We start from the raw sequence: 12,772 nt of genomic DNA, 5'->3' as shown, positions 1-12,772 counted from the left end.
TATAGTAAGATGAAATTGTATGTCCTAAGCAAATTATAGATGAAATTAGGGTATACTTTTTGAACAGCAGGTGTCACTCTAGTTCAGAATTTTCCATTTATTAGAGAGGATTTTCCAAATTAATGTTCTGTTCTGCTTCCTCAGATCCTGCCAGTTTCACTGAGATAACTAAAGACTGTGATGAAAATAAAGAAAACAAAACTCCAGAAGGATCTCAGGGAGAGGTTGATTGGCTTCAGCAGTATGATATGGAGCGTGAAAGGGAAGAGCAAGAGCTTCAGCAGGCTCTGGCTCAGAGCCTTCAAGAGCAAGTAAGAGATACTTATATTGCTACTTTCTCTGTACTTATCTTTCCTGAGAAATAGAATGATAGTAACTAATGTGTTGAGCACTTACTATGTCAGACATTGTTCCAGATGATTTACATACAGTAAGTCATTGGGAAAAAAAAAAAAAAACAACTTGTTTGATGCTGGGCTTGGTGGCTCACGCCTGTAATCTCAGTGCTTTGAGAGGCTGAGGTGGGTAGATCACTTGAGGCCAGGAGTTGGAGACCAGCCAAGCCAACGTGGCAAAAACCCATCTCTACTAAAAATACAAAAATTAGCCAGGTGTAATGTCACACACCTGTAGTCTCAGCTACTCAGAAGGCTGAGGCAGGAGAATCTCTTTAACCCAGGAGGCAGAGGTTGCAATGAGCCGAGATCATGCTACTCACTGCACTGCAACCTGGGTTTGAAACAGGTATATGGGTAGTTTTTCTTTTTTTGAAACTACAAATGAAATAAAATTGTTGATTACCTTTCATAACTATAATTCATTGCTTACTAAACCAGGATGGGATATTATAGATTATTCCTAGTCCAAATTTCTTTCTTTTTTAATTTTAATTTTTTAGAGACAGGATCTTGTTATGTTGCCCAGGCTGGTTTTGAACTCCTGGGCTGAAGCAGTCCTCCTGCTTTGGCCTCCGAAAGTGCTGGGACTGCAGATGTGAGCCACCATTGCCTGACTTCCCAGTCCAACATTATTTTATAAACTGTAGAAACAGCCAGTATACCACCATGATTTTATCATAATATTTTAAAGTGATGTATTTGTTTTGGTCATTTTCTAAGAATATAAATTCTTATGAATTATTTGAACATAGAATTATCAGAAATATTATCTAAAATCTAATTTTCAGATTTAGGTGTTAGAACATTTATCTGCCTTTCTGTTTATTTGAGATAGTGTCTTGCTCAGTTGCTTAGGCTGGAATGGCAGTAGCTTGATCATAACTCACTGTAACCTCAATCTCCTGAGCTCAAGTGATCCTCCTGCCTAGGACTCTCAAGTACATGGGACCACAGGAGCACCCAGCATGCTCTGCTAATTTTTTTATTTCTAGTTTAGACAGGGTTTCACTGTTACCCAGGCTGGTCTGAAGCTCCTAGACTAAAGTAGCCCTCCCACCACAACCTTCCAAAGTGCTGGGATTATAGGCATGAGCTGTTTACACCCAGCCTCTTCTCTTTTCCTTATGTAGTAGCCTACTTTTCAGTGTTCACTTTATGCCATTTGATGTGCACTGTTACAGTTACCTGAAATATCAGATTTATAGTCACTAGGATCTGACTTACAGGTCTGACTTTTCCTGTGCAATCCAAGTCATCTTAGTAAAAATTTACCGAGACTCCCTAGTATGCATGGGGTTTGGGTTCATCAGATAATCAGATTAAGAAATCTAAGCTGGGTGCTATGGCTCACAGCTGTAATCTCAACACTTTGGGAGGCCAAGGCGGGTGGATCCCTTAAGGCTAGGAGTTCTAGACTAGCCTGGTCAATATGGTGACACTTCGTCTCTACTAAAAATACAAAAATTAACCATGTCTGGTGGTGCACACCTGTATTCCCAGCTGTTCAAGAGGCTGAAGCAAAAGAATCGCTTGAACCCAGGATTCGGAGGTTGCAGTGAGCCGAGATCTTGCCACCACACTCCAGCCTGAGAAACAGAGCAAGACTGTCTCAAAAAAAAGAAAGAAATCTAATTTGACCAGATAGGGTTCATGCCCATAATCCCAGCACTTCAGGAGGCTAAGATGGACAAATTGCTTGAGCCCAGGAGGTTGAGACCAACCTGGGCAGTATGACAAAACCTTATCTCTACCAAAAATACAAAAATTAGCCCAACGTGATGATGCACACCTGTAGTCCCAGCTACTTGGGTGGCTGCTTGAGCCCAGGAGGCAGAGGTTGCAGTGAGCCAAGATCATGCTATTGCACTGTAATCTGCGAGACAGAGCAAAACTGTCTCAAAAAGAAAAAAGAATAAAAAAATCTAGGCTTGGTATGGTGGCTCAAACCTGTAATCCCAGCACTTTGGGAGGCTGAGGCAGGTGGATCACCTGAAGTCAGGACTTCAAAACCAGCCTGGCCAACATGGTGAAACCCTGTCTCTACTAAAAATACAAAAATTAGCCAGGTGTGGTGACGCATGCTTATAATCCCAACTGCTAGGGAGGCTGAGGCATGAGAATCACTTGAACCCAGGAGGAGGAGGTTGCAGTGAGCTGAGATCATGCCATTGCAATCCAGTCTCAGCTACTGAGTAAGACTCTGTCTCAAAAGAAAAAAATACCTGATTTCTCTAGACTAGTGGTTCTCAATCTTAACTGCACATTCAAATTAACTGGAGAGCTTTAAAAAGATACTGGAGAGTTCTGCCCCTGATATAATTGATCTGGAGTGTGATCTGGGCATCTAGATCTATCTTCTTTTAACCTGGATTTTTAAAAGGTTCTCCCACTGATTTTTTTTTTTTTGAGATGGAGTCTTGCTCTGTTGCCCAGGCTGGAGTGCAATGGCAAGATCTCGGCTCACTGCAACCTCCACCTCCTGGTTTCAAGCAATTCTCCTGCCTCAGCCTCCAGAGTAGCTGGGATTACTGACACTCAAAACCACACCCGTCTAATTTTTGCATTTTAGTAGAGGGTTTCGCCATATTGGCCAGGTTGGTCTCGAACTCCTTGATCTCAGGTGATCCACCCACCTCAGCCTCCCAAAGTGCTGGGATTATAGGCGTGAGCCACCGTGCCTGGCCAAGACTTACTTTTAATATAAATGACCAAGGTCTGATTTCTTAGCAAAAATTTCTTTTTAGTGCATAAAAAGAAAAAATTTACCACCTCCTTTTTTCATAGATGAAAGACATGTATACTGTGTCTTATCAGCTGACTCAATTAAAACTTCTCAGTTGTGAGGATAGGGTTGTAAGAGGAAGTGTCTTTAGTTTGTTATACCTGCATCATTCTGTTAATAACTAAAAGAGAGTCTTGACTTTTGGTTTCAGAGTAGACTTATTCTGAATAAAGTATAAAATAAATATTTTTTAAGTATAAAAGAATTGCTTGAACCCAGGAGGTGGAGATTGCAGTGGGCCAAGATTGCACCTTTGCACTCCAGCCTGGGTGATGGGGTGAGACTCTGTCTCAGAAAAAAACAAAAAAAAAACTTTATACTTTTAACACAAAAGTGTTATATTTTTTCTTATTCATGTGTCATTTGTAAATTATCTTTTCTCTGAAGATGATGAGGGAAATTTGTTGTTATACTCAACATTTCCCTGTTCCTTTTTATAATTAAAATAGTCATCCAGGCTGGGCGAGGTGGCTCACACTATAATCCCAGCACTTTGGGAGGCCAAGGTGGGAGGATCACTTGAGGCCAGGAGTTCAAGACCAGCCTGGGCAACAAAGCAAGATCTCATCTCTACATAAATGAAAATGAAAATAAAATAAAGATAGTCATCTAGTTTGAAACATTTCAGGAGATATTGAAGGTACTATTTTTTTCTTTTTTTTTTTATTTTTTATTTTTTATTGGATTTTAGGTTTTGGGGTACATGAGCAGAGCATGCAAGACAGTTGCGTAGGTACGCACATGGCAGTGTGCTTTGCTTTGCTTCTCCCCTTCACCCACATTTGGCATTTCTCCCCAGGCTATCCCTCCCCGGTACTATTTTTTCCTAAGAGAACCTCAAATATATCAGAAAATTAACAGTCAGTGGCATTCATTTAGTATTTACCAAGCATCTACTATGTGTCTTGGTTTCTTCAGCAAGAATAAAAAAAATAGAAACCTATGAATAATATCTTGTGGAAATGTTCATCTTGCCATCTGTTACAGACTTAAGGTGAGTGATATGTTAGAGCTGGCTCTCAAAATCAGCTCAGGAGAGCCAATATATGCCCTTCCCAACTTTGCATTGACTATCATATCGTAATTTAAAATTGGCCATGGTGAGAGTATTTATTTTTATATACTATGGAAACTGGAAAATGCTATAAATCAGACATAAATTTGCTAAGTACCTACTGTGTGCCAGACACTTTGGGTTTTTTGTTTGTTTATTTGAGACAGTGTTTCGCTCTTGTCACCCAGGCTGGAGTACAATGGTGTGATCTTGGCTCACTGCAACCTCCACTTACCTCCTGGGTTCAAGTGATTCTCCTGTTCAAGTGAGCCTCCTGAGTAGCTGGGCTTACAGGCACCCACTGCCATGCCTGGCTAATTTTTGTATTTTTAGTAGGGACAGGGATTCACCATATTGTCCAAGCTGGTCTCGAACTTTTGCCCTGAGGTGATCCACCTCCCTCAGCCTCCCAAAGTGCTGGGATTACAGGTGTGAGCCACCACACCCAGCTAACTTCTAAGGTTGTGTTGTAAGAGGACAATGTTGAAAAACGTAACGAACTTCCCCACATTCCTCAAAAGGTAATATTCCAAAGATGTATACGGTTATAGAAAGCATTATTAGCAAATGCTTCCAAAGAAACTGATTTTATTCTCTAAATAAGTTTAATCAGTACTTCTTTAAATACTTTAGTTTTTGTTCTTGTCTCTTTAGGAGGCTTGGGAACAGAAAGAAGATGATGACCTCAAAAGAGCTACTGAATTAAGTCTTCAAGGTGTGGAGATCATGTTAATTACTTTTTTTAATGGTAAAATGTTTCACACATAGAAGAACATGAAAAGAGAGTGAGAGTGTGTGTATGTGTGTTAGTTTTTATTGTGGGGATGGCATCTTACTCTGTCGTCCAGGCTAGAGTGCAGTGGTGCAATCTTGGCTCACTGCAACCTCCACCTCTCGGGTTCAGGCAGTTCTCATGTCAGCCTCAGAAGTAGCTGGGACTATTGGTTATGCCATCACACCCGGCTGATTTTTGCATTTTTAGTAGAGACAGGATTTCACCATATTGGCCAGGCTGGTCTCAAACTCCTGACCTCAAGTGATCCACTCACCTTAGCCTCCCAAAGTGCCAGGATTATAGGCTAAAATGTGGGGTTTTTTTGTTTTGTTTTGTTTTTTTGAGACGGAGTTTCACTCTTGTTACCCAGGCTGGAGTGCAATGGCGCGATCTCGGCTCACCGCAACCTCCGCCTCCTGGGTTCAGACAATTCTTCTGCCTCAGCCTCCCGAGTAGCTGGGATTACAGGCCCAGCTAATTTTTTGTATTTTTAGTAGAGACGGGGTTTCACCGTGTTGACCAGGATGGTCTCGATCTCTTGACCTCGTGATCCACCCGCCTTGGCCTCCCAAAGTGCTGGGATTACAGGCGTGAGCCACCGCGCCTGGCCTAAAATGTGTTTTTTAATAACAAATTTGAATACCTCCAGGTAAAGTAATAGAACCTTAGAAGTTACCTGTATATCTCTCCGTTTTGTCTTCCTCCCAGGAGAAACCACTATTCTAACATTTATATTCATCTTCAGCTTGCTTTTTTCAAAATGATTTTTGTCATCTTTACCCATATCTCTAACTATATTTTTTAATTTTGAAAAACTAAACAGCAAGAATTATCTATCATCTGTTTAATGAAAAAGTTATAATTTTGCCACTGTTAAGACTCTTAGAAGAACATAATGTGACCTTAGTTTCCCCATGAATTTTCAAGAGCTTATTCTGGGGAAGTCAGTGGGCAGTCATGAGTGAGTGTATTCAATAGCATAAGGTTCACATGTCATGGCATTTGGCAGAACTAATATGTTGACTAGGTATTAGGAGTCCATAAGATATAAAGTTGGAAGAAGTAGATGTAGGAATCTGTTTCTCAAATAGCTTTTACCTCATCTTCATTTTATCTCCTCCTTATCCTCCAGTTTCAGAGGTACCTGGTTCCTGGTTCTTCCATGTCTTCTTTTTGGAGACAGGGTCTTGCTCTGTTGCCCAGGGGCTGGAGTACAGAGGCACGATCTCTGCTCACTGTAACCTCTACCTCCTGGGTTCAAGCAATTCTCCTACCTCAGCCTCCCAAGTAGCTGGGACTACAGGTGTACACCACCATGCCCGGTTTTTTGTGGGTTTTTTTTTGTTTTTTTTTTGAGACAGAGTTTCGCTCTAGTTGTCCAGGCTGGTGTGCAGTGGTACAATCTTGGCTCACTGCAACCTCCGCCTCCAAGGTTCAAGTGATTCTCCTGCCTCAGCCTCCCAAGTAGCTGGAATTACAGGCATGTGCCACCACACCCAGCTAATTTTGTATTTTTAGTAGAGGCAGGGTTTTACCATGTTGGCTGGGCTGGTCTCAAATTCCTGACCTCAGGTGACCCACCCATCTCAGCCTCCCAAAGTGTTGGGATTACAGGCATGAGCCACCATGCCTGGCCTCATTCTTAAATATTTATGTGATTGTAAATCACACTATTCTGTGATTTTAGTGGAGCTAATTATATTTTAAAGCAAATAACCATATATGTACAAATGGGATTCTTTATTTAACACCATTTTATTTATCTTCTGGGATTCTTAACACCATTAGTAAAGATGGATGCTTCCAATAGACACACATTGTTAAAGAAAATACAGATCTTGGCCGGGCGCGGTGGCTCACACCTGTAATCCCAGCACTTGGGAGGCTGAGGCAGGCAGATCACAAGGTCAGGAAGTCGAGACCAGCCTAACCAACATGGTAAAACCCCATCTCTACTAAAAATACAAAAATTAGCCCAGCATGGTGGTGGGCGCCTATAATCCCAGCTACTTGGGATGCTGAGGCAGGAGAATTGCTTGAACCCAAGAGGAGGAGGTTGCAGTGAGCCAAGATTGTGTTACTGCACTCCAGCCTGGGTGACAGAGCCAGACTTAAAAATTTAAAAATGTAAAAAAGGAAAATATAGATCCTGGATTTATTTGTTTAGTATCTTAGGTGAAATTTAAGAGTTAAAGGTTGAATTTTTTTTACTTTTTTGCTACATTTCAAGAAATGATTTTTTTTTTTCTTTGGTTGAAATCTCGCTCTGTTGTCAGGCTGGAGTGCAGTGGGGCAATCTCACTGCAACCTCCACCTCCAGGGTTCAAGTAATTCTGCTGCCTCAGCCTCCCAAGTAGCTGGGAATACAGAAATACGCCACCACTCCCAGCTAAGTTTTGTATTTTCAGTAGAGATGGGGTTTCACCTTGTTGGCCAGTATGGTCTTGATTTCTTCACCTCGTGATCTGCCGGCCTCAGATCCCAAAGTGTGTTGGGATTTCAGGCATGAGCCCCTTTGCCCGGCCAAGAAATGATTTAATTCAAAGAAAAAAGAATACTGACTTTTTAATAATCCTTTTTCTATGAGGATAATTTATGTCTGCTAATGACACCAAGTACTTGAAATATAACATATATAGCTTATATATAGAACTTAGTGAAATTGGATTATATATAAAATTATATTCTTTTCCACTTTTATGCCTTTCTTATGAGGATTAGATCACTTTATCATATAAATATATTTAAAAGAAAAAGAGCACTTCTTTTATAGCTATCCATGTCTCCCATGTTTCCCAGAGTGGGCTGAGCATGTTGGACCCTCATACTATGTTTTATGTTTTCTTAGAATGATAAAATGTGACTTCAGGCTATTTTATCTTCTTAATTGTGTCTCTTATGTCCATTCCAATAACTTTTTTTTTCTTTTAATATGGAGTTTTGCTCTTGTTTCCCAGGCTGGAGTGCAATGGCACAATCTCAGCTTACTGCAACCTCCATCTCTAGGGTTCAAGCAATTCTCCTACCTCAGCCTCCCAAGTAGCTGGGATTACAGGCATTAGCCACCATGCCCGGCTAATTTTTTTTTTTTTTTTTTTTTTTTTTTGAGATGAAGTCTCACTCTGTCACCCAGGCTGGAAGGAACACAGTGGTGCCATCTCAGCTCACTGCAACCTCTGCCTCCCAGGTTCATGTGATTCTCCTGCATCAGCATCCTGAGGAGCTGGGATTACAGTCATGCACCACCACGCCTAGCTAATTTTCATATTTTTAGTAGAGACAGGGTTTCAGCATGTTGGTCAGGCTGGTCTCAAACTTCTGACCTCAAGTGATCCAATTGCCTTGGCCTCCCAAAGTGCTGGGATTACAATAGGTGTGAGCCACCATGCCCAGCCTATTTCAAGAACTTTTATAAGATTTTGTCTTTGTATTCTTCAGAGTTTAACAACTCCTTTGTGGATACATTGGGTTCTGATGAGGACTCTGGAAATGAGGATGTTTTTGATATGGAGTATACAGAAGCTGAAGCTGAGGAACTGAAAAGAAATGCTGAGGTAATTTTTTCATCCCTGAGTACAGTTGGTCAGATTCAGTGTCAATCCTGCTCTTTATTTCAAAGGCCTCACTTTCAGTGTCCATTGCAGGTTCATTTCTGCCCTTTCAGCAGCCATTAAATAGTCTCATTTTCTCTTGTCATTTACTCTTCATTTCTCAAAGATTCAAAACAAAACAAAAAAACAGGAATACATCCTGACCACTTTACATGCATGTTCGATAAGAACTCAGTAAAGGCATGTGTGTTTTAAATTACTTTTAGTTAGCTGGGCACGGTGGCTCACGCCTGTAATCCCAGCACTTTGGGAAGCTGGGGTGGATAGATAATCTGAGGTCAGGCATTCGAGACCAGCCTGACCAGCATGGTGAAACCTCATCTCTACTAAAAAATGCAAAAATTAGCCGGGTGTGGTGGCGCACACCTATAATCCCAGCTACTCGGGAGGCTGAGACAGGAGAATCACCTGAACCTGGGAGATGGAGGTTCCAGTGAGCTGAGATCACGCCATTGTACTCCAGCCTGGGCAACAAGAATGAAACTCTCGAGAAAAAATAAATAAAATTACCTTTAGTTTCATCAAATAGGTGTATTATCTTCATACTTAAATACCAAAAATAGTTTGTTGTTACTCACTGAAAACTGTTGAATTGGTGATGTTAATTAGGGCACATTGAACTCTTTTTTCTTTTTGCCCCTTAAATAACTGCCCCCACAAATTTTGATTACCATCCTAACACATCTCAGCACTTTGACTTATATCTTTGTTATCCTCTCCTCCGCGTATGCTTTTTAAAAAGTCAGAAGTATAGTTTTTATCCCATTTGTTTTTTTTTGTTCTAGAGTCAGAGTCTCTCTGTGTTGCCCAGGCTGGCTTCAAACTCCTGGGCTCAAGGGATTCTCCTGCCTTAGCTTTCCATATGTCAGACTGGAGGTACACACCACCACACCAAGGTTATCCTGTTTTTTAAAGAGTAGTTATTTATAAGCTGCTTATTTTTAATGGCTGTGCTATATTGTCTCAAATGAATATTCTATTAATTTTTAGCTAACATTGAATATTTGTCTAAGTTGTTTCTAATTTTTCACTATAATAATGTGTTGGGAAACTGTATGCTTGTAGCATTTTCCATATTTTATTTTTATTTTTTTGAGACAGAGTCTCGCTCTGTCAGCTCACTGCAACCTCCACCTCCTGGGCTCAAGCGATTCTCATGCCTCAGCCACTCGAGTAGCTGGGATTGCAGGCATAAGCCACCATGCCCAGCTATTTTTTTTTATTTTTAGTAGAGATGGGATTTCACCATTTTGGCCAGGCTGATCTCAAATTCCTGGCCTCAAGGGATCTGCCCATCTCTCCCTCCCAAAGTGTTGGGTTTATAGGCACGAGGCACTGTGCCTGGCCAAACACAGACTTCTCTTTTTTTTTTTTAAGTCAAGATCTGTCTTTCTCCCAAGCTGGAGTACAGTGGCGTGTGCTCTTGACGCATGGATTTTCCATAGTTTTTGTTTTTGTTTTTTTTTAAAGAGACGGGATTTCACCATGTTTGTCAGGCTGGTCTTGAACTCCTGACTTCAGGTGATCCGCCCGCCTCAGCCTCCCAAAGTGCTGGGATTACAGGCATGAGCCACCATGCCTGGCCTGCATTTTCCATAGTTTAGAGTTTTTTGTTTTTAGATTTTCCAGAAGTAAATTACTAAATCGAAGATTATGAACATTTTAAGTTTCTGGTTTACGTATAGCCATATTCCTTCCCCAGATTTTACCTTATAGTGCTGTCTGCAGTGCATGAATATCACTTTTCAGTTTTGCTTTATTTTACCAACTATGTTTTAATCGCATTTTCATAATATTTAAAATGTAAAAGTTCACTCTGATCCCTACAGCAACATAGCAGCTCTTTTAATATTTTCATTGTATTGTCCAATGCCTAACAAGATCTTAATGTAACTGTTTTTAATAGAGCTGTAGTTACTATGTGCATTCATATGGGTTTGGAAAACAACTTAACATGTTGCTGATCCATGTAATTTTTTTATATAACTGAACATTATTATATTGAATTGATATGCTAACCAGTCAGCTATTATTTGGTAGATTGTTTGTTCCAACTTGTCACTAGATAATGCCACAGTAAATAATTTGACACATATACTCTTCTTTTGACTTATTTCCTTAGAATAATTTCTTAGTTGGGGGTGGAATTCTTGGAGTCAAAGGGTGTGAACTGATTTTTTAATTGATTCTTACTATGTCACACACCAAATTTATATTCAGTGTTTTGCTTTTATTCAAATGAAAACTTAAAAATTATACCCACTTCTGTTTTCCAGACAGGGAATCTGCCTCACTCCTACCGGCTCATCAGTGTTGTCAGTCACATTGGTAGCACTTCTTCTTCAGGTGAATAGCCATCATGATTTCAGCATTTTATAAATGAAGTAGTCAACATTTGCTCTTTATTACATTGCTCTTTGCCTAGCTTCATAAGGATATTTTTCTTTTCTTTTTTTTTGAGACCCAGTCTCGCTCTGTCACCCAGGCTGGAGTGCAGTGGCACAATCTTGGCTCACTGCAGCCTTCACCTCCTGGGTCCAAGTGATTCTCCTATCTCAGCCTCCCAAGTAGCTGAGATTACAGGCATGCACCACCACGCTCAGCTAATTATTGCATTTTTAGTAGAGATCGGGTTTCACCATGTTGGCCAGACTGGTCTTGAACTTCTGCGATCAAGAGATCCACCCACCTTGGCCTCCCAAAGTGCCAGGATAATAGATGTAAGCCACTGCACCCAGCCCCTGAAGTACAAGTTTTTCAAGAAAATCTTTGAAATCTACTTTGATCACACTCAATGTGAATTGTGTTAATAGTCGTAACTGTTTTGATTTCTCTATTCATAAGTGACCTAAATTCCTCTGAGCACAATAAAAACAGTGTCCCAGTGTAGTATATGCTTCCTTAATTCTCTGTGTACTTACATGTATTTTTCTCTTTTTCAAGAGACAGAGTCTCACTCTGTCACCAGGCTGGAGTGCAGTGGCACCATTGTTAGCTCATTGCAGCATTGAACTGCTGGGCTCAGGAGCTCAAGAGATCCTCCTACCTCAGCATGCTGAGTAGCTGAGACTACAGGTGGATGCCACCACACCTGGCTAACTTTTAAATTTTTTTTGTATGGATAGGTTCTTGCTTTGTTGTCCAGGCTGGTCTCAAATTCCTGGCCTCAGGCAGTCCTCCTGCCTTGGCCTCCCAAAGTGCTGGGATTACGTGAGTGAGCCACTGTTCCTGGCATTGTATGTGTTTTCTCAGTGGGTCTTAGACACAGTGTTGAGGATAAGATGGATACGGTAGCTTTTTTTCTCTTTCTCAAACTTCCTATACCTGAGATAAATTCAGTGTGTTTTTAGGCCGGATGCGGTTGCTCACGCCTGTAATCGTAGCACTTTGGGAGGCCGAGGTGGGCGAATGACAAAATCAAGAGATCAAGACCATCCTGGCTAACATGGTGAAACCCCGTCTCTACTAAAAATACAAAAAAATATTAGCTGGGCATGGTGGCATGTGCCTGTAATCCCAGCTGCTCGGGAGGCTGAGGCAGGAGAATCACTTGACTCTGGGAGGCGGAGGTTGTAGTCAGCCAAATTGTGCTACTGCACTCCAGCCTGGGCAACAGGGTAAGACTAGTTCTCAAAAAAAAAAAAAAAATTCAGTGTGTTTTTAAAAACCTTGATTTTAAGATGTTACTTGTTTCAGGTCATTACATTAGTGATGTGTATGACATTAAGAAGCAATCGTGGTTTACTTACAATGACCTGGAGGTATCAAAAATCCAAGAGGCTGCTGTGCAGAGTGATCGAGATCGGAGTGGTTACATCTTCTTTTATATGCACAAGTAAGAAACTTTGTCAGATTTGAAATAATGAGTTAAAAATCACCTGAACTCTTTTTTTTTCCTTTGAGAATAAAATCTTCCCATCCATTGACAGTTGAGAATTTTTGGTTTTTGTTATCTTTGGTTAGGGTCCATCTCTTGATATTTCCTTGAAAGTCTAGAATATTTTCTTTCATAACTCAGCCTTAATTGCTCATTACACAGTAGTATCTAGGTATGGAAGTTAAGACAGTTTGTTTTATGATAGAAGATGTCCTTTTATAAGTCTTTTCAGTCATCCAGTTTTATCAGCTAGAAAATCTGATTTATATGGATGG

General features: G+C 40.7%; 1 protein-coding gene across 35 annotated transcripts in view; it reads left to right on the top strand.

The window, feature by feature from the left end:
- Positions 1-12,772, top strand: part of USP37 (ubiquitin specific peptidase 37) — a 109,149-nt gene that overhangs the window by 91,383 nt on the left and 4,994 nt on the right. For 19 of the 35 annotated variants that reach the window (XM_078328534.1, XM_078328531.1, XM_078328552.1 and 16 more), the window contains 4 exons: positions 145-311; positions 4,889-4,949; positions 8,448-8,563; positions 12,317-12,455. In XM_078328534.1, coding sequence (XP_078184660.1) covers positions 145-311; positions 4,889-4,949; positions 8,448-8,563; positions 12,317-12,455 — 483 coding nt within the window. Of the gene's footprint in view, positions 1-144; positions 312-4,888; positions 4,950-8,447; positions 8,564-10,896; positions 10,967-12,316; positions 12,456-12,772 lie in introns of all 35 variants that reach the window. The other 16 variants (XM_035305681.3, XM_078328555.1, XM_017973719.4 and 13 more) reach the window with 1 other exon arrangement.

This window comes from Callithrix jacchus, chromosome 6, assembly GCF_049354715.1.
Source record: "Callithrix jacchus isolate 240 chromosome 6, calJac240_pri, whole genome shotgun sequence".
NCBI classification, from domain to species: domain Eukaryota; kingdom Metazoa; phylum Chordata; class Mammalia; order Primates; family Cebidae; genus Callithrix; species Callithrix jacchus.
This window is presented reverse-complemented; position numbering and strand designations above follow the sequence as displayed.